The 21,508-nt window shown below is 40.8% G+C and overlaps 1 protein-coding gene across 14 annotated transcripts in view; it reads left to right on the top strand.

Annotated features, from left to right (window-relative positions):
* Positions 1 to 21,508, top strand: part of caska (calcium/calmodulin-dependent serine protein kinase a) — a 154,128-nt gene that overhangs the window by 125,061 nt on the left and 7,559 nt on the right. For 4 of the 14 annotated variants that reach the window (XM_040006805.1, XM_040006804.1, XM_040006818.1 and 1 more), the window contains 11 exons: positions 1,575 to 1,622; positions 5,461 to 5,541; positions 9,049 to 9,237; positions 9,639 to 9,717; positions 10,104 to 10,189; positions 10,456 to 10,524; positions 12,550 to 12,618; positions 13,636 to 13,671; positions 18,280 to 18,321; positions 18,789 to 18,985; positions 19,664 to 19,779. In XM_040006805.1, coding sequence (XP_039862739.1) covers positions 1,575 to 1,622; positions 5,461 to 5,541; positions 9,049 to 9,237; positions 9,639 to 9,717; positions 10,104 to 10,189; positions 10,456 to 10,524; positions 12,550 to 12,618; positions 13,636 to 13,671; positions 18,280 to 18,321; positions 18,789 to 18,985; positions 19,664 to 19,779 — 1,012 coding nt within the window. The remainder of the gene's footprint in view (positions 1 to 1,574; positions 1,623 to 5,460; positions 5,542 to 9,048; positions 9,238 to 9,638; positions 9,718 to 10,103; positions 10,190 to 10,455; positions 10,525 to 12,549; positions 12,619 to 13,635; positions 13,672 to 18,279; positions 18,322 to 18,788; positions 18,986 to 19,663; positions 19,780 to 21,508) is intronic. The other 10 variants (XM_040006812.1, XM_040006811.1, XM_040006813.1 and 7 more) reach the window with 6 other exon arrangements.

Below are 21,508 nucleotides of genomic sequence, written 5' to 3'. Positions count from 1 at the left end.
TTCGCGATGAAGCCACACCAGATGCAGTTAGTTTGTGGGAATAAAAACAGCGTTTTAGTGCTGCTGTCGCAGACTTTCATCTGTCTTTTATTAGTTTTAGATCTGTCTCTACAGAAAACCTACTGTCAGACACTTAAATACACACTAAATGGTGTCACCAAACTTTTTTTTTTTTTTTGGTACAGAAGTATCCTGTCTGCTTATATTATTATTATTAAGCCATATAATTTGCCTGAGCCAAGAAGTGCAGTATATGGTGGTTTGGTGCCCTTACACCAGTATATGTGGAAAACACATGTTCACCATCGATTTATTGTTTTTAATTTATTGAATGATGGTTGTTTTGATTTCAGAGGAATTGGTCATGCTTTTTCTTATGAAAGTGTCATGTAAATACTGTTACAATGGTGCATGTTCATCCCAGCCATCATAGGGCGAGGGGCGGGTACACCCTGGACAGGTCGCCAGTCTGTCGCAGGGTTTTTGTTTTTCTTAATTTGAAACTCTGTTGATTACTTTGACCCCAAGTCAACTTAGTTTCTTTCAACTGAGACTTAAATGGCAACAAAAAACTTAAAATAGTCCATTTTCAAAGACTTTCATATGATGATATGATTGAAACTAGGGTTTGATATTACATGGATGGATGGATGGGATGAAAGCAAACCGATAGGAGTTGGTCTTTGAATGATCAACGATCAGATTGATCACAGAAGATCGATGTTGCTGATCGTTAGTGGGATGATTAGATCTTTAATATATGACCATATTGCTAAATGGATGCTGCTGTCTCTGGATTATCTCTACCTTCTCTCAGATTTTCAAACTGCTTTGTCAAGTGAAGACTGATATGTTCCCCCTAAATTGGCAAGTTGGGAGCTACTTTTAGTCTTGATTTGTGAATATTGACGATGGTATTTAGTCCTAGACCTGTTCATGCTCTCCTCCAATTTGGCATTTCCTGACTGTATTGCACTGCTGTGCAAGGGAATTTTTAGTTCAAGTAAACAAGTAAACTTGTACTGGCCTCTAACTTCTTCAGCATAGTTTGACCTCAGAGTAACGTATTGTTTAATCTTGGTTGTGCTTTCAGGGACTACCCTGCCTTCCTCCTCTGCTTCACCTCTGTCTCTGCTGATTCACTCTGGCTAACGCTGAAGTGCTTTGAACCAATCAGACGGTAGCTTCCAGTGGGCTCCTGTGGGTTTCTGCTGCAGCAGGGCAGTTTGAAGACTATTCAAACTTCAGCAAAGCTTTTTCTTGCTGGCTGCACTAATACGCTCCTTTTTACCTCTACACTGTCATGTCTAATCAGTAAAATGAGTTTTGTTGGTGTAGTTTTGGAACTGTTCTCTCTCAGGAGGGAAGGTTTCACTTTGGCTGTTGATACTAATCTCACAAACTACCCAGATTTACAGCCTGTTTAAAAAGCGGCTTGTACTGATTAAAGGCAGGGGTCGAACTTGATTTAACCCGACCTCTGTCATTACTGACCTTTAACCCTTTACCTGTGAGTCCTGAAAACAAGAGTCAACAGCTTTTATAATGCTTCTTTGTGTCTTCCTCCACTTAAGATTTCCTCCCAAGATGGAGCCTGTGGCGCTTTGAAACTTCTGGAAGATGTAAGACCTCATTACACTACTGCAATGTTCACTGGGCATCAGTTAGAAGTAGTTTCCTTGGCTTTGAAAGTGTTACAGTATTGGATGGAGTTTTACTTAAGCGTGACTGCTGCAGTTTTGATAGGTGGGTAAATGACCACTCTTCTTCAAGTCCACATAAATATATTTTATAATCAAAATTTTAAGGGCAAACATTAAGCCACAACATTCTGTAATAGAGGATATAACCTCATAGAAAACCAAGGTGAACACTGCACTAAATTTAACTTTTCATTTTCTCACATCGGAGCTGTGTACCATATAAAAGATGATGTAACTTCACTCATTGATTGACATTCAGTGTTAGCAATCTGACTGCTGCCATGGAGCTAGAAGCTACAACATACAGATGAAAGACTGGAGTCTTAAATTATTAATTAAGGGTATCTAGCTTGGTTAATTTTGTAACATATTGTAAGTATTGGTTTTAAAACAACAAATTTTGACATGAGGCTATGAGGCTTGACTCCTGTCCAGGCAGCCTTAAATGGAACTGTAGTTTCTGCTAATTCCACATTGGCTCAGTATTTCCGCTCTGGAGGATTGCCCCTTGGCCTAAATACAATTGTGACATGGGGTCAGAGAAAATGACCTTCTGCCTGTCATTTGACAGAATGTATGAGAAATGATCCTCAACTTACACTGTGTATATATGTCGATCCATGGATCACCCCGTGCTTAGTGAGGCCCTCAATTTGAGGTTATCAAGCCTCAAACCGGGTGTTTTGATTGTCCCCACATTAGCTTTTTAAAACCAGTTTGACTGAAGGGCACTGCGTGTGACTTGTCAGTCATTGTGTAGGCCTTCTCTGAAGCATCCCCCCTTTTAATTTTGATGGGGAATATAATTACTGAATAAAACGAGTCTTATTTTATTAAGAACTAAAATTGGTGATTGAGATCATAAACTCATCAAAGGTCATGGGTCAGAGGAAGCGATGTGCACTTCTCTCATAGACTTCTAAACCATCAGAAACTGTATCTCTTGCCCCCTGCTGGCCACGAGAAAGTATGCAGGTTTGAGTCACTAATGCAGTGGTTTCACTTTTTAGATTCAGAAAGGTTATCCATATTTGTAATCTATTATCCTGGTATTACTCCAAAGCTGAAGACAACTTTTAAAATATAGATGATTCTCACGTAAATTCATAACAAGAGCTATGCACTAAAATGTGGATTTTTCTCACACACGCTCGCTTGCCCACTGCTCACTACAGAAGAGTTTGTTTTGCCTGGTGTATTGACACCAAACATCTGATCTTGCCTGATGTGGTTACCACTGCACTACCCACTAATGGTAACAGTATCCTTTCTACACTTTAGTGTGGAATTCATTGGTCAAAAACATGAACCTGACAGATCTCTTAACCAAAAAAACAAAGACCTAATGCATTTGTGTTTCTGAAACAATCAGTAGGTGTGATTTAGATTAAACTTGCCACATGTTTTCTCTTCAGCAAGTAAAAAAATTTAAAGGTCCACCGCATTTAGCCCAGAAAAGAACATCTGGTGCCTGGTGGGTGTTTCTAATTTCTATGGACATTTGTTCACCGTTGACATGGGAGGTGACAACACTGTTGGGGTTTTTTCTGTTGTTGTTGGGTTTTTTTTGTTTGTTTTGGGTTTGGTTTTTTTGGTTTTTTAACTTGGATTCACATAACTGTGCATTTGCCTCAGCTTTTTCTCTTTGTCCAGCTGGTGGAGTTTTGTTTCTTATTGCAACTGATGGCCTCACAGTGATCCCTGGTGTGTAACTAATAGAGATGGACCGATCCGATATTACGTATCGGTATCGGTCCGATACTGACGTAAATTACTGGATCAGTATTTGGAGAGAAATAAAAAATGTAATCCGATCCATTAAATATCAAACAAGCACCTCACAAAACTTGCGACATGGCGTAACCGTAGCACGTCGGAGCAGTGTGCTCACGTGATAGAGTGGCTGTGTGCCTCGCTACCAATCCGGCATTTCATCTCCGAGGAAGTTATCCCAGAGAGAAGTAAAGCAAGTGTGTAAGTTTATCTCTGAATGTTTGTAAAGCATTCCCACGTTAAGCTTAACAACTGATATATGGAGCGACTGCCTCTTCTCTCTCCTGCTGCTACTTCAATGGTGAAACTGATCAGTGATCAGCTGATCGGCTTTTCTGTCGCGAGTCCGTCTCTCTTGTTTGTTTATTGCCCACTTTGCACCAGAAAGAGGAAACCAGCGGCTGAACAACAGCAGCACGTTTAAGCTTGATAAGCTGTTGTTAGGATTTATTTAATATTACTTTCTACTCCAGGATCTTTTTCTACGTAGCTGACGCTGGTAACTGTGCAGGGGCGGATCTAGCAAAGTTTAGCCAGGGGGGCCGATAGGGCATTAACAGGGAAAAGGGGGCACAAAGACATCCTTTTCTTTCTTATTCTCATTTAAAATGTCTCGCTTTTAATAAATAATTATCTGAATCTTACACCCAAAGTTTTAATCTGATGTAAAATGCATAGAAGTCCATTACTGTATATAGTAACTGTTAAGTCTAATATACCCTAGTAAGCTATAGTACTTTTTCCTTTGGGAAGGTATCATCTGTGCAGTCTGCAGTTCTGTTGAAGAAAGATGTTGAATCTATTTAATTATTCTTGAAAAATAATTTATTTCTGGGCATTTTTTTTTCACACTGCATCAAATTAAAGTTGATTACGTCGATTAAGCATCATGAGGTGGAGGGTGGGTGGGTCCTTTTTGTATTTTTTTTGCAGGGAGTTTTAGAACCCTATTAGTTAGGGTGCTTACTCTTTAAAATACCAGAATAGGGAGGATGGAGTAGGTTTAAGTTTATTAGATTGATCAGTATTGCTGAACTATGAAATATTTTAGGTGCAGTGTATAACAGAATAGCTTTAGTGTTTTTTTTTTTGTTGTTAATGTTTTTTAACTTGAGTATAAACTTATACAAAAAGCACCAAGATATTAAAATAACAGTTTTATTGATTAAAAAAACACTATATAGGATTCATATCGGTATCGGCCGATATCCAAATTTGATATCGGTATTGGACATAAAAAAGTGGTATCGCGCCCTAGTAACTAGTAATTAATGGATGCAAATCTATCTATCTCCGTACACACATATTTTTAGTTCAATTCACTTGCCAAGAAACAAACAAAACACAAGGTTAAAGGTGAACCTGACCTTTTTTCCTCTATAGTTTAAACAATGTTGTCCTGTAAAATGTCCATGCAGTTCTCTTAAGTGTTGAAATAGCATCCATGTCTGGCTATTAGATTACAGAGGAGATGCGATTTTTATCTCATTTGGCTGTACTTGTGACTTAGTTGCTGATGTATTAATGCATGTGGCTTTGACATGCCAGTAAGTGCCAGCTCTTGAGGGTAACAAGTAAATGTGATTATTATAGTGTAGCGATAATGAATACCTGGACCCCATGCACGTTCATGAACTAAACACTGCTGTTTGATATGGAGAAGTACATTGAAACTCCTCGATGCAGAGGCCTCACCTCTACAATGTCACATTCACCAGTCAGGCGCAACATAACTGGAGCTGACATCAAGCCAAGTGGCTTCCACAGGGCAGGAGGAGGAGCAAAAGCTTGACCAGATTCTTGACTTGCTGAGTGGTGTCCAAAGTTGGTCTCGCATTAGGAGGTGGTGTTGGAGAGGAACTGTGAGTGTTGTTGGTCTGCGCTGCATACGCTGAAGTGGCCAGGTCGCATTGGAAGGAGGGATTTGGGCGTAAAGGAGAGCTACTGAGGCATAAATTAAACTCTTCTCTCTGTGTTTCCTCAGGTACTGGAAGAGATCTCTTGCTACCCAGAGAAGCACGAAGCTAAGGAACTCAGACGGATAGTAACCCAGCCACATTTCATGGTGAGTGGGGGGGAAAAAATCCCACAGACACACATTAAGAGGTTCTCATGTCCATTTCTTACAGAAATGTGCACAAGGCCCTTTAACGAAGCATCTATAGTCCAGATATAACAAATCAGAATCTCTCTAAATGTTGTAAATAGCACTTTTACATGGTCTTATTTTTGTCTGCACAGATTAGATGGGACTAAAAAGAAAACATGCACAAGAAAGATGGAGTGTGTCGCGTTGGTATTGGTTTATTTAAGTGTTTAAAGATCAAGTCATCTAACATGAACTGTGTGGAAATGGAAGGGTGTTTCAAGTGTCTGTGAATGTGATATATATACATAAATACATCTGATTTTCATCACTGATCAGTGTTGCTCAATATCACGTGGACAGACCGACGGAGAGAGGAGACGTAAAAAGAAAGACAAAACGGTATCAAAATGAAGTGATAGGGAGAGCAAAGTTGAGGAAAAAGATCAGTAATCAAGACAAATGGAAGGAGAGGGTCCTGGCTGTGAAGTGAGAGAGGAGGGCGGGCGTAGACGGAGGTTAGTAAGGCGTGTTTGATGCGATGTGCTGTGTCGGGTCAGAGGCCTGGCTCCTTCATGGTGCTACAAGAGCGTAAACTGACGTGTTCCACATTCCAACAAGTTCAAGTGAGAACTGAATACAGACGATGCCCACGGAGCCATGCCAGGATTTTGACTCGTCTAGCTCTGATGTACACACGAGAGTAGAATTGACTTTCTTTGTAGGTTATTTTTAACAAAATAAACCTGTTACTTTGAGGTGTAGGATTTCAGATTTAGTGTTCAGATGGTATTTGAGGTATAGGAAAAACATTAGCAAAGTGTAGCTAAAGTTTAGCAATCCTCCCCACATGGCTGCTGCCCCTTTTCAGGCAATATTTTTGAAACTGAAATGGTATTACCTTGGCCTCCAGCAACAGTGTGATAACTGTTAAAGTTGTTTTTGACCAGGAAATGTCCTTCAACACATACATTAAACTAATATGTTTTGAAATGGCACTTTCATTGCTATGTAGATGATACCCAGCTTTATTTATTTATCAAGGCAGATCATTTAAATAAACTAGTTCAAATACAGACTTGTCTTAAAGAAGTCCTGGATGATCTCTAATTTCCTGATTCAATATTTAGATAAAACGGAGATTACTGTACTTGGCCCTAAAAATCTTGTTGTCTAACCAGATGCTTGCATAGATTACCTTGGCCTCCAGTAACACTGTGAGAAATCTTGGAGTCGTTTCGACCAGGATATGTCCTTTAATGCACACATTAAACAAATATGTGAACTGCCTTCATGTTTTTGCCAATATCTCAAAAATAAGAAACATCCTGTATCAGAGACATCATCAGAGCAGAAAAACTAGTTTGTGCTTTTTTTTTTTTTTTTAGCTTCTCAGCTAGATTATTATCAGGTCACCCTAAAAGCTTCCTGAATTTAAAATTCTCACGTACAAAATCTTGAACAATTGTATCACAAAGTTTAAAAGGTTTAAAACTTTTCTTTTTGATAAAGCGTAGAGTTAGAGCTGGATCAGCATTCCTCAGTTATGCTGTAGCAATAGGCCTAGGCTGCTGGGGCCTTCCCATGATGCACCGAGCACCTTTTAATATCTAAAATGTCCACATATAGCTTTGCAAAAATTGCGTAAAAAGCATTTGCAGCAACAAAAGCATAATAATCCGGAAACACGCATTGCCGATCCGATCAGCTGTTTGTAACACTTCCTGTGTCGCAATAGACGTCAGCACGAACTAGCGCATGTCCGCCATTACCTGCCCGAAACCAGAAGTGACGTCATTTATGCGGAAAATGTAGTTTTTTTACCTTCGGGTCCTGATAAGCCTATACTGGTGTTTTTAAAAGTCATGTTTGAATTTATGCTTTTCTGTGTCGTTTCTGGGATGCTTAGAACTCAAATTGCACTGCTGGAAATTCTTTGCCAATTTGCATTTAATATTTATTTTCGTTTTTCCTGCAGTATATAAAAATTGGTGTATCTCAAAAATAAAATTATGAAGACACTCAAAATAAATTTCCTGTTGTTGTAAACTCATTTGTGCAACTTTTTTGTATTTACAGTTTTGAGGGATAAGCCTCTTAAATTTCTCTAACTAGAAATATATGTAAAAAACAATTTTCAATTTTTTTATAGTTTATTGAATGTTTTTGCAATTTATATAGTTACTATGCACTAAATGCATATATATTATTAAAATTTGGGCTATAACAGTTGTATTGATGTAAAGCAACTTGAAATGCTCCCAAAAATGGCACTACAACATGTAAAAATATAAAGATAAGCTCTGGCGGACTTAGTTCTATGGTAGGTCTTAAAGGGTTAAAGCTTTCCCACACAGCATGAAAGGATCAGTTGAGCACTTAACCCTGTTTTCATTAGGGTGCACAAACACACACACACACACGTACTTGCACCTACAGACACACACAGTTTTCCTGCAAGTTGTGCAACATGAAGTGTCTTCTGCGTGTGATGTATTTTGACACTGGAGTTAGAGAGGCTGCCGCTGCCTTTGTGTCTCTCCCTCTCTGATGTGCTCTCCCTCCTCGGGTGCGTGCGCTTGTGTGTGTTGTTTGCGTGACGCTGAAAGAAGACAGTGACAGGTTTCCCCCCTTTGTTGGGCTTTGATTGCTGTCTTCTGAAGTTCAGACGGGTTTGTTAAAGTGCCACTCAAGGGAAGGGCCTCTGCGTCTGTCAGACAAGTGGAGTCTAACACTCTGTGGGCGTGAGGGAGCAGCAGGCTCGTCTTGTGGCGATGCAGAGCTCAGACAGATGCAGGGGCTACGGACTAAAGGCACCTGTGCAAAAGGAGAAATATCTTTGTAATGTGTGGCAGAGCAGAGAGTCAGACAAAGTCAAGAAGCAAATCCCTTCCTGCTCTTCAGAGCTTGAATAAAATATTGTCCATGTTATTTTTAGTGAGATCATGTCTTGAGGGAGTTCAAGACCACTGAAGGCTTTGTCTTCTGTGAATTTACTATAAAAAGAGTGTGGATTGCAAATTTTTAAGCTGAATGACATTATTTGTACAAGAGTCACTGCTGGAGTCATATAGATTTCACCAATTCTTTGTATATGCCAACAGATGTGCTTTGGAGTTAGTCTCATTTATGCTGTTCACTCATAAAGCAGTGCCCAACAATCACTCGTTTTCATAAATGGTTTCTGGTGAGAACAACTAGCTAGCTAAAGAGAGTATTTCTTCACCAGATAAGACAGTGGTACTCATATTCAGTCCTAATTCGTCTGCTGCCACAGGAAAGGGGGAAACTCTTCCTCAACATCCTGTGGCCTTGCCTGTACCTCATCTCAGCCTCCCTTTTACTTTGGAAGAATCGCAGATATTCATGTCAGTGATGCCACCAGAAGCTGACAGTAAAGTTCCATAACTGGTGCACTCTTGTTCACACAAAATGTGCCTTTACCAAGAAGAGTGAAGTCCTTTTATGGAGTGTGTGTGTCTACAGGCATTGCTGCAGGCCCATGACGTAGTGGCCCACGAGGTTTACAGTGACGAGGCTCTGCGGGTGACACCTCCACCCACCTCACCCTTTCTGAACGGAGACTCCCCCGAGAGTGCCAACGGAGACATGGACCTGGAGAACGTCACCAGAGTCCGTCTGGTCCAGTTTCAGAAGAACACAGATGAGCCAATGGTACGCCCTTTGGGATTTTGAACAATGCTGAGTTGAAATGAATGAAATGAAAGTGAGGATGCCTTCAGAGACATGCCTATTATTATTTATACTTTGTTTTAGCATTTAAAGGTAACTTGCCACAGTTCCTCTCTGGTTTTAGTCTTCTGTCTCTTCATGTCAGCTCACACTAACTGTATAATGCTGATGTTGGGACTCTTTGGGGGCCATGCCGTCTGTCGGAGGCTTGTTCTACTTGTGGCTGAAGAGAGTTCTTCATGATTAATCGAGATGCATCATAATTCACGGTTAATGATCTAAAGAGTACGGTGTTGTAGTCACTGTACTGACATTTGATCTGGGATGACATTGGGACTTTTTACATGGTATCAGTAACCATTTTCAAATTTATGCGTTTGCAGGGTATCACATTGAAGATGAACGAATCAAACCACTGCATCGTCGCAAGGATAATGCACGGGGGGATGATCCACAGACAGGGTACTCTATTCCATCTTCTGACTGACGTCAATAAGCGACATTATATAAATCTTGCCCACAAGACTTTGACTCATTTGTTAAAATATTCTGCCTATGTTTTATATACAATACTCTAATTTCGTATTTCAAGTCCTCAATAAATATTTTTACTGTTATTACCTGAAATCTTGAAAGAAGAGCAAGGTTTTAGAGCTTTTTAAATTAACGGTGAGTAAAAGAAGAAACTCCTCCTCGATTGTTACAAAGGATGCCACACTGTAGTCGCTGAAGAATCAAACTAGACCGGAGGACCTCTGCTATGGCTGCATCTCGGATGCCTCTGCAATTAGAAAATGTTTTACGTTTGTCTTTCTGCTTGTTTCTCTTTTCCTTTTTCCTGCGTTCAGGAACGTTGCATGTTGGAGATGAGATCAGGGAAATCAACGGCATCAGTGTGGCCAACCAGACTGTAGAGCAGCTGCAGAAGATGCTGGTGAGTTTTGCTTTTGTGTTTGTTTGGGGAAGGGGTTGTTTTTGGAGTCACAACTGACTATATTTGGACAAGAGGGTGTGACAGGTGTAGTTAGCATGAACTGTACCGAAGCAATTTACAGAAGAGAATTAAATGAAATTCTCAAATGTTTATACACCAGAGAAAACCTTTTTTTCCACTATCTCTGCATATGAGAGAAAATCTCACAAGCTGACGTGAAGATGAGACAAAACTCACTAAATTTCTGTGTTTCTGTGTGTTTGCAGCGAGAGATGCGCGGCAGCATCACTTTCAAAATAGTACCAAGCTACCGGACGCAGGGCTCATCCTGTGAGGTAACAACACCTCTGCCTCCTCCTCACTACTTTTTTTTTGAGCTCTTGATCTAGTTACTAACTGCTTGCCTGGTTACTAAGTGTGTATGTGTGTGTGTAACCTGAGTAGGTTGTGTGTACGGGGTGTGCTGTGTGTGTGTTTTGCTGTGTTTTGCTGGGGCTGGGCCAGATAATCAGCACACCAATTTCACAACCAAGATACCGGAACTCCCTCTTCCCTTCTCCGCTCCGGAAACAAGCCACACCTCTCTGTGTATCCCATCCTGCTCCTGCATATAGAACAACCACTACACCTACACACACACACCGTACAGACGTGGATGATAGTAACCTCTCGCGTCATGCTTCAACTTAGGCCAAGCTCCAGCTCATGTGGCGCATGAGATGTTTCAGGATGTTGCTGATGTTTAGATGCTGAATTGTTATACAACTGAAGATGCCTCAAGCATCTCTTGAACAGCTAAAACTCCATCTTCCTTCATCTATCTCACTACATGTGAGCCGAGTTTACAGGAGAGGATGTAAAGTCCAACACAGGATATTGGGTACTGCAAAATACAATACCAGTATACTAAAACTGAATGGAAGCCAGTAAAACTCAAAGCTTAATTGCTCTTTGCCGTGTGCTATGGGATGCCAACGAGGGCTAACTCAGGATATCATTTGCCATAGATCAGGGGTGTCAATCATGCAGTCCAGGTGCCAGAATCAGACCAGCAAAGACTCCAGGTCTGACTGACTGGTTGACTTTTTTTGCACAGTTTTTTTTGCTTGTAAGTTTCACAGCTTCTCTTGCTGAAAAGGAACTCCCCTGCAGAAATCCATGCTATACACGTAACTAAGTAACAGATTTAATAACAAAAAATCCTGTTGTTTTGCGATCTGTTATTGAAACGTCTGGTTTTTCAAAATTTTTCAATTTTTTTTTTTTTTTTAAATTAGACGATGAAATCATTCTGAGATAAATGTAAAGCAAGTGTGCAGTATTACATTTTCAGAGTGGCAAATAATTTAAGGGGTTTTTTTGTTTGTTTTTGTTATATTATCTTTGTAGCTTTTGAAGCAAGTAGAACAAAGAGCTTTCCAGTGTACAGGAAGTAAAGTCCAAAAACAATATAAGTAGAAACCAGCAGTTCAGACAACTACAATACCAGCATACTAAAACTGACAGAAAGCTGGGGCACCAATACTTTGGACCAGCTAAGAAAAGCTAGACCAGCAGAGCTGTGAGGGACAAAAGGAAGTTATACATACATTGTGGTATCCAGCCATCTAAGACCGTACATGTAATTAGTTAGTTCATTTTAGAATACATTGAAACCAGTGCAGAGGTCTAAAACTAGAACAGCATGGTTAATGTGGTTGTTTTTAACAGAAACGAAAAAAAAAAAGGGAGACTTTATTTTGAAAAGTCGTGCACACAAACCACAGCCCTGCTTTGATTTAGGTCATTTTTAGCTGAGAACAGAGAGACTAACTGAGACATTACAGACTGTTAGCTCACTTTAATCATTATTTCTGCTTATAATTTAGCTTTCTCTGAACAGAGCCTTCATATTTCTCTCCATTTCCAGTTGATTTTCACAGTAAAACCTATAACATTGTTGTATTGCTGTCACATTTGATAAGAAGTCATTAAGTGTTCCATTAAAAGAGAAATGTGACGGCGATTTCAACTCTTTTGGTCCTCCAGCACACGCTGTTCTGAACACTGACACAGTCAGGACTTTTGAGCTCTGACAGCTTCAGTTAATGATGACTTCATGCTGATCAGACTAGCATCTCGTGTCAGTCTAGCGCCTCTATGTGGTTATTTAAGGCTGTGCATGCTAGAGTTCTGCTGGTGCTGCTGTCTCCCATGTCTTGTTGACGCATTTCATTACGTCAACTCTGTGGTGGGTCTCTATTGTGTTCTACAAATACACCCTCCATCTCCTACAGTCAACCCCAGAAGTGTGTGAATGTGTGCGCTTGTGTGTGTTTGTGCGCCGGCTGTGCACTGCTGACCTGTGTGTCTTATTTCAGAATGAGTCCCCCACCACCTCCAGGCAGTCCCCTGCCAATGGCCACTCCAGCATTAACAGTTCTATCTTGGTAAGGACCCCCACCCCAACCATAGAAAAACAAAAAATCCCACGATCAGACTACCACCCAGCCATTTCCTCCTCCTTTTTTTCTTTTTTTTTTCTTTCTTTTTTTCTGTCACGCTGTTGTGTCATGGTATTTCTACATGTCCGTGTTGTTACATTCAGTTGCTGCGTGCGTTTCTCATGAGTTGTTTTCATTTCATTTTGCGTTAAATCGTGTCACAGTAGTGGTAGCAGTAGGATTAGATGTAGACGAGTGATGCCGTAGGCCTCAACTCACTCCCGTGTCATTCTCCCTGTTCATCTGTTTGAGCCAAAGGCCCCCCGTGTCCGATATCTCAGTTCACAAATTGGTGTGCCTCACAAAGCCTGCTCCGTTGCTGTGCCTCATTGCTGACAAAAACACACTGAGGCTCCAGTGGTCACGATGGTGCGAGGAGATGTGCTCCTACTCTGCTATTCTACTAAACCCAATCAGGTTCCACAGTTTCCCCTGCCAAGGCTCCAGACAGACATGTGGTGGTGCTGATGCTGCAGCTGCTTCGCTTGCTCTGTGCTTGCTTGGTTGCTCCACAGCCAGATCTGCTTTAACAGATGAGAATGACTTTTTTTTTTTTTTTTTTTTTTTTTTTTTAAAAACATCTAGATTGCATGTAAAAGTTCTCAAAGGGTGGGTGTGTGTGTGTGTGTGTGTGTGTGGGGACGGGTATTAACATCTTCATGGGGACCAAAAATTGGTAGTTTACTATACTTGTGGGGACCAAAATCCCCGTTCCCATGAGTTTGAAGGCATTTTTCAGACTCAAAATGTGGTTTTACTGTCATGATTACAATTAGGTTATGGTTAGGTTTAGGGTAAGGGTCAGGGTTAGGCATTCATTTTTGATGGTTAGGGTAAGCGGCTAGGGAAAGCATTATGTCAATGAGATGTCCCCACAAGGATATAAATACGTGTGTGTGTGTGTGTGTGTTGTAGTATATTTCTTAACCTTTTCTTTCTGTCATCAATGGGTCACTTTCACAGGACCTGCCATCTACCATCCAGCCCAAGGGTCGACAGGTAACTAACAATCACTCACTAGCTCCTTACAAATGCTTGCATCACACTCCTTTACACAAAAGTGTGTGTCTGAGTTTCTCCCAAACTCTCCCTTCTGCTTCATAAAACTCATCAGTGTGATTTGGTTGCATGTAAGTCAGGCTGTTTTTATCTGTCCCAAACTACTGATGGACAAGAATTTTGTGTGATTACAAAGCCTGAAATATTTTATTTTTGTGTGTCAGTGAGCTCCTCCTGCTCATACTGGGTGACAAATTTTTTTCATTAAATAAATACACTGCTCACTAAAATTAAAGGAACACTTTGAAAACACATGAGATCTCCAAGGGAAAGCCCAGAATGTCCTCAATTTAGCACATCAGGACTCAGTAGGATAGCTCAAATAAGTCAAAAGATATAGACCAAAAACAAATGTCCATTACAGAGGACATTAATGAATAGGCTGGTTTTCAGGAAGATATAGCTCCAAATTACAACAGCAGGTGCCTCAAGGCACTTTAAATTGAATTTTATAAGGTAAAGACCCTACAATAATACAGAGAAACCCCCAGCTGTCAGACAACACGCTATGAGCAAGCAGGAGGACACTACATCATTTGATGGAAATGAAAATTATCAATCTACAGAGGGCTGAATTCAAAGACACCCTGAAAGTCAATTTCAGTCAAGTCAATTTCATTGCAGCAAATCAAAATGGTACTCGGTGGTTTGTCAGACACGTTTGTATGTGTGCCTGATGATATTGGAGCGTGCTCCTAAATGAGAGCCTGGATAGTGTCCTGGTGTCTCCTCCCATATCTGGACCAGTGCCCTGCTGGAGGTCATGTTGTAGCTCTGGCAGTGCTCATCCTGTTCCTCCTTACACAAAGGAGCAGACACTGGTCCTGCTGATGGGTTAAGGACCTTCTACTGTCCTGTCCAGTTCTCCTAGACTAGCTATCTGTCTCCGGGAATCTCGTCCATGTGTTTGAGATGGTGCACTCCAGTTTCTGTAGAAACGGGTAGCAGCAGGTTGTGGTGGCTGAAGGTGACATCAGGATGCTGTTGTAGAAATTGCTGCTTTTCACTTCATGACTGCAGTTTAAGTAGCTCATTGTGCTGTCATCTCTTACAGAGAAGTTTCACTGAAAACTGTTTAAAAAAGAAAATCTAATAATTGAGCATACATGAATATGTACTGCATCTAAACTCTCCTAAGAATGAGAATCTCTGCTACTGTCTGGCCTGTGTGCAGACCTACCGGTTACAGAAGTCTGCTAGCAGGTCCGTCTCTAAAGGCCACTTTATGAAATGTGCAGCACGGTATTCCCAAATGGCACAGAAGGAAATTGGTGCAGCAGCCAGAAAATCCCTCTCATCATTTCATAGTTGGACCTTTTCTGTTCCCGTTTCAGTACTTGTTTCGTACTCATCCAATTTTATTTATACAGCACCATATCACAACAACAGTCATATAAAAGTACCCAACAATTAGATGACCACCTTGGCAACGGTAGGAAGAGCGGCCATCTGCTGACCATCAACCATCAGGGGAGGAAGACGGGCAAAAAGACACTGTGGAAGAGAGCCAGAGATTAATACTACTGCCAATAATAAAAATAATAGTAATAATAAATTGCTGTTTTAAGTGTAATCAGTGTGTATTTGCCACACCGTTCATATTTGTGGTTTTTGTGGTGGTATTTGTCTACATACACTGATAATCAAAGTTTATATATTGTAGTGTAAAATGATTCTTAAAAGAGGCTTATTTTCTCAGTTGAGAGTATTCTTTAATAATTTACCACCCCATATTTTGTAATAAAGAAACCTGGGAAACTGTGTGCCTTGATGAAGCTGCATGGCACGCAGGAATTAGTGGAATCGTGCTTTGGGTAAACAGAGTACTTGGTAATCATTTCTTTTGTTGTATTTATTTCTAGTAATGAAAATATCAAAAATCGCCGGCCTCATCCTTTAAAAGAAGAAATATAAGATTCTGGAGCCAGGCCAAAATATCCCATTTAAATCTATAATTTACACCAAAAATAGTGTGCAGCTGTTCAGCTTTTATCAGGCTGAAGACAGGAGTGGACACAGTGCATCTGAGCTTTGTCTGTAGGGTGGGCGGGGAAATTGAGTTTTATTGATTTGGAGAACATAATGCTTCCCTTTGAGTCAAAGAGGGAAACAGTCATTCTGTGTGATGTGAGCAACAAAACTGGTCTGCATCACTGGCTTACACACACACACAATTGTAATCCTTTCATCCGTGCCCACTAACAACCACAGCTCCACAGACAAAACACATGAAAGGGAGGTCGTACTGCAGTGGTCACTGAGTGCTGGACAGCTACAGAGTGAAGAAATGTGCCTGTAGTTTGGCTGAAAACCAAACGAGACCCATGAAAAAACTGGATCTAAAAGATGCCTTAAACTCAGTTCAAGTTTAAGCAAGTCCAGTTAGCTCTGATGATTTGAGCCACATCTAAGCACTAAACAAAGACTTGGTGACAGCTCATTTTGAAGCTTTTCTTTTAAAAAGCTGTACAAGCTACAGCACAGTTTCTGGCTTTCTCACTGTGATTTGTGTTTATCCAGTCAGGATTCTGCATCATTGATCAGATGTGATGCAAAATGTGTCAAAATCCACAGTGGGAGAAGGGAATCTTATTTTTATATATATATATATATATATATATATATCAATCACCAAGTAGTTAAGTGCAGTTTCTTTTTTTTGTCTATGAAGTATCAGAACTTATGAATAACTGCAGTGCCCTTCCCATCCTTAAGAGTAGCTGCCTCTAATTTGGATCCAGCTGGATTCTTATCCCATGTCAGGGTTTTACTAGAAGAGCATTTATGAAAAGCTGTGACCGCTGCTGTCCTCAGCACTTCACAAACCTCTTAACAATCTCTGTGGTAACAATGGCACAGGCATTGTTGAGCCTTAAAGAGCACAAGGATTCCCCTTAACCACTGGTTCCCAGTCACATTAATTCATGCAGTAACATCTCATGCGATGGTTATATCGCTGTGAGTACAGACACTATGAGTGTCATCTATGAAAAGCCAACTAAAACACTGTCCTTCCTAATGGTCTCCTTTAACCCTCATCTAGTCACAGTGTTATGTGTGTGTGCGCCTTCCTGACACATTATTAATCCCCTCTGAGGTAATCCAACATTATTTATCCAGAACCATGACTGTCACACGATTTTGCAGTTTTTCCTCAGTTGCTTTGGCACATTTAAAAAAAAATAAAAAAAAATGTAGCTCATCCGGTCAAAGGGCCGATTGAACCCTCCAAGGTTCAATCGGTGTTCCTCGTACGGCACTGATTTTAGATTTTAACTTGTGCACAATGATAATATAATGGATCTTCACCCAAACTGTGCTCAGGGCCAAGGATAACAGACTGCCCCTGTGAATCACAGTGATACTATTTAAATACTGATCATACACTGAGCACTCACATTTGCTTGGATTGTGTTTGGGGGGGATATGTACTCTTGTGTACCTGCTTATATTCTGTTGTCTTACTGTACTGCCTGACATCCTTAGTCCTATTCCAAGGACAGACTCTTGTCCATAAAATACTTTATCTGAGCTGGCTGCTCTAATTGTATAAAACGCTATATGTCGGTTTCATTCGAGTCTTAAAAATATATTTTCCAGTACTCATTCTCATCCAATTTTATTTATACAGCACCATATCGCAACAACAGTCATATAAAAGTACCCAACAATTAGATGACCACCTTGGCAACAGTAGGAAGAGCGGCCATCTGCTGACCATCAACCATCAGGGGAGGAAGACGGGCAAAAAGACACTGTGGAAGAGAGCCAGAGATTAATACTACTGCCAATAATAAAAATAATAGTAATAATAAATTGCTGTTTTAAGTTTAATCAGTGTGTATTTGCCACACCGTTCATTTTTGTGGTTTTACTTTGGCACGTTATGCTATTAGAGAAAAGCTGCCATATAAGTAAAAGGTATTGGAGAAGATAAAGTCAGATTAGCAATGAATGCAGTACAGAGGAAGTCGTATTTACAAAGTCGGAATGATGATCAGTCTGCCATAGTGCAGATTCATCATGACTGTCATATGTGGGCTCAGCGGAGCAGGTGATGCCTTGCACAATGAACTCATGTAGCATACTTGGATAGTAAAACTGTTCATGACAGAATATTATCTATTTTTCTGATGCATATAAAACCAAAATTAGTGTAAATTGTGGGGAGTTGTTCTCAGTAGTTTGACTAACTGTTCCAGAATAGCTTCATCTATCATTCAAGAACCGATCCAAAGCAACTGACAAAAACTTCAATGCTGTGATAGAAACTCAAAGCAAAGTGGCATATAAAGAACACACCAGCAGGGGGCAGTGGAGACCACAACATACGATGCTGTATTGCAAGCTCAGCAGCCTTAGAGCTGCAGAGCTTAAAGGCCACTGAACTGCCTAATAATTTGCCACATTAATGAGAAGTAAATGTCTAAACCCTGCTATTAACCCACAACCTTCCTCCCTGCCACCGGCCTCGGCCGCCATACTGCTGTTTTAGACATTACCTAGCCGTTTTTGCTGCATGATGTATGTGATGCTTTCAAATCCTAGATTGTATCCAGACCTCCAATCAAGGACAAAATGTCAGTGAAGGTAAGAGACAGATTTCCTCTGCCCCCCAACTCCCCCAGAAATTTAAAAAGAAAAAACACCTGTCAAACACTGCCTCCTCACTTTCCTCACACACTGTGGAAAATTATCAGCTGTGTGCTTAGAAAAGTTTTAAAGCAGGATAATGACTTGTAGTTTGATCTAATGGACACATAAACAATGCCTGTGTTGTAATTACCAGAGAGTTGAGAGCCTCATTAATAGCCCAGCAGTGTCTGGGTTCATCTCACTACAGGAAGTCCTCTCAACAGTACCCCCCACCCCACCCCGTGATCCCATGCCCCCTGAGAATCCACTGCTCATTACTCTAGGCCTAGTTGTCATGATATGCAAAACAAAGCACATCATCTAGACACATTTACCCCCCCCCCCCCCCCCGTCTGTGTCTCTCCCACCACGTCATGCAGCTTACATACTACCCTGTCTAACATCTGTGCTTTTCACCGCAGATCTACGTGAGGGCCCAGTTTGAATATGACCCCTCCAAGGATGAGCTCATCCCCTGCAAGGAGGCCGGCATTCGCTTCCGTGTGGGCGACATCATCCAGATCATATCCAAGGATGATCACAATTGGTGGCAGGGCAAGCTGGAGAACACTAAAAATGGCACAGCCGGCCTCATCCCGTCACCAGAACTACAGGAGTGGTGAGAAGAGCAACGCAGTCTCTGATAGCATGATGGCAGGAAGATAAGTTTCCACTAAAAATTAAAAAAAAAAAAAATCCAGGACCAATACAGTAACTGTAAAGATGGAGATGTCACCCTGGTTTGTGAATTACTGTTTTTGAACTCTTTCGGAAGTCCACTCCTCCCTGCTTTATTGTGCACTCTAAACGGGATCATACTCTACAAAGTGGTGTATTGAAAATAACTTGTAACTAGCTACAGTGATCATCTACGCTTTGAGAAAGTTTTCACTAAGCTATTAGGAAAAAAAATGCAGACATCTTAAAAACGCAGTCTATAAACCAATATTTCACAATATAAAAAGTAATTACCAGTTCCTCCAGCCCGATCTGTTTTTACTCCAGATTTCAGATTTCCGCTGCCCGTCTCTCTGCGTAGTTGTATTATCTGCACTTTGTTCTAGTTCTGTACCAGTTCGTCAGAGACTCTTTCCCCCCCCAACTTTGTGTTGCATCAAAACACAAGGAATTAAAAAAACAAGTTGGAGTTGTGTGTTTTCAAATAGCAGTTGGTAAAATGCTGGGAAGAGCCCCTGATTATTCTGATGGCAACATGGCTTTATTGTCTCTTTACAGCTAGAATGCTTCTGTCCAGCTTTAATTGTAAACTAAGTTCAGTTGTCTGTCTGTGTGGTAGGCGGGTGGCGTGTATAGCCATGGAGAAGACGAAGCAGGAGCAGCAGGCCAGCTGTACCTGGTTTGGCAAGAAGAAGAAGCAGTACAAAGACAAGTATTTGGCAAAGCACAACGCAGGTACGTAATGTACAATCACTCACATATCTGTATTCATTTATATGCATGTGCACACGAAGCAACAAGCTGCAGACTGTTTGCATGCATGCATCTGCTTTTTTTTCCACTCTGTGTGTGCACACACTTTTCTCTCAGATTGTTTGTGCCGGGGAAACTTGTATGTAACAAGATCTTGTAATATTCATCTCAAGTAGCAGAGCCAGGAATGACAGGAAAAGCTGCCAGAGCAGCAGAAATCTTATATGAGCACAGAGGCAGTTGAGGGAGATGTGGGCAGCTTGTGGATACAGACTCTGGCAGATCTCTGCATTATTAGCCATATTTTTAAATGGCATTAGAGGATGTGCATGGGCATCTTTAGTACGCGTGTAATAAAGAGGTCCTGAAAGAGCATTATTAGCGGGGGAAATAATATCAGTTTAGACGGCATTTCCAGCCTTTTAATGATTGCAGTATCATTTTCTGCTCTGCAAATATATTATTTACCAACCACAAATTAACTGAGTCATAAGCTGTCTCTTCAGTGTGGCTGCCATCCTGCTGGGAAAAGTAGTCCTTATTCTGCTTTGCTGTGTCGAACAGAATACACAGTGTAGCAGCACATGAATCAGTTCTTCACACACTGCAGGCTCTGGTTAGCGTGATCCCCAGCTCACAGCAGAAGGACTACAGTCACCAGCTGCAGTCCGAGATGATGGAGCTGGAATGAGTCCAACCACAGGACACAATCCTCTGTCCTGAAGAAAGGAATAATGTCAACGACCACTATAATCAGGACTTCTGTAGCATGAAAGATGGCTCTTTTATGACACTGAGTGGCTAAACTTGCCTTTACGTAGCTTTAGTGTGTGACGTCAACAAGCAGCAAAAAAGAAGCATCAAAAAGCATTTGCACAGTAAAAGATGAGAATAAATCCAATTTTAATTAAAAATAATAAGTCATATTTGTTCTAATCATGTGAGCAGTCATGATCAGGTTGTTAGAGGTGAACAGGATCTGTTTGCTACACAGTGGAATTGTTTATTCTTGTCCTTTGATTTCAGAATGATCCGTTTAAAAAATATATTAAGTGATTTTAATATCGTGGCTATGAAGTAGTTACATCAGTTATTAGGGTGAAACAAGGGGGGCGTTCAAAATGTGGTGCACTGTGGCCTTCTCTGTCACTTCTCATCTCAAGTTTGTAGCTCAGGTAACTAGAACTTCACATCCCCCCTGTACAAACACGTGCATGTAGCCTCAGCTGTGTTTGATTACATGTGGGAACTTGGTAGTCTATATTGAGAACCAGTCAGTGTCTACATGTCCATGTTGAGCTGAACAGAAGTCTAAAGAAGCTGCATGCTTATTATGATTTGTGTACTGCTCCTCTGGTTTTCTATGAACCACAGACTGAGCCCAGAGAGAGTCGAGTAGTAGTGTACTGAGTAATGAGGAAAATGTACTGCTAATTCATTCTTTATTGTATGTCACATCTGTGCAAACAGTTTGTCTCAAAGGATTATGGGATAAGATAAGTCATGCTGATAATGTAACAGAGGGTGCTATAGGGTGTGTGTGCGCACATACGTGTGTACAGTACAGTGTGTGTACATCTGAAAATCCACTCTTGTGAGCATGTCTATAAATCCGTGCACTCTAACACCCTGAGTGACCAATGCATCACTGCCCATATGAAGGACGGAGACACAGTATTTTCTGTCAGTGCCAATCAGAGCTCTTCTTGTG

This window comes from Simochromis diagramma, unplaced genomic scaffold (assembly GCF_900408965.1).
Source record: "Simochromis diagramma unplaced genomic scaffold, fSimDia1.1 OVJJ01000514.1, whole genome shotgun sequence".
Classification (NCBI taxonomy): domain Eukaryota; kingdom Metazoa; phylum Chordata; class Actinopteri; order Cichliformes; family Cichlidae; genus Simochromis; species Simochromis diagramma.
Note: the sequence above shows the minus strand (reverse complement) of the source record. Positions and strands in the feature narration are given on the sequence as shown.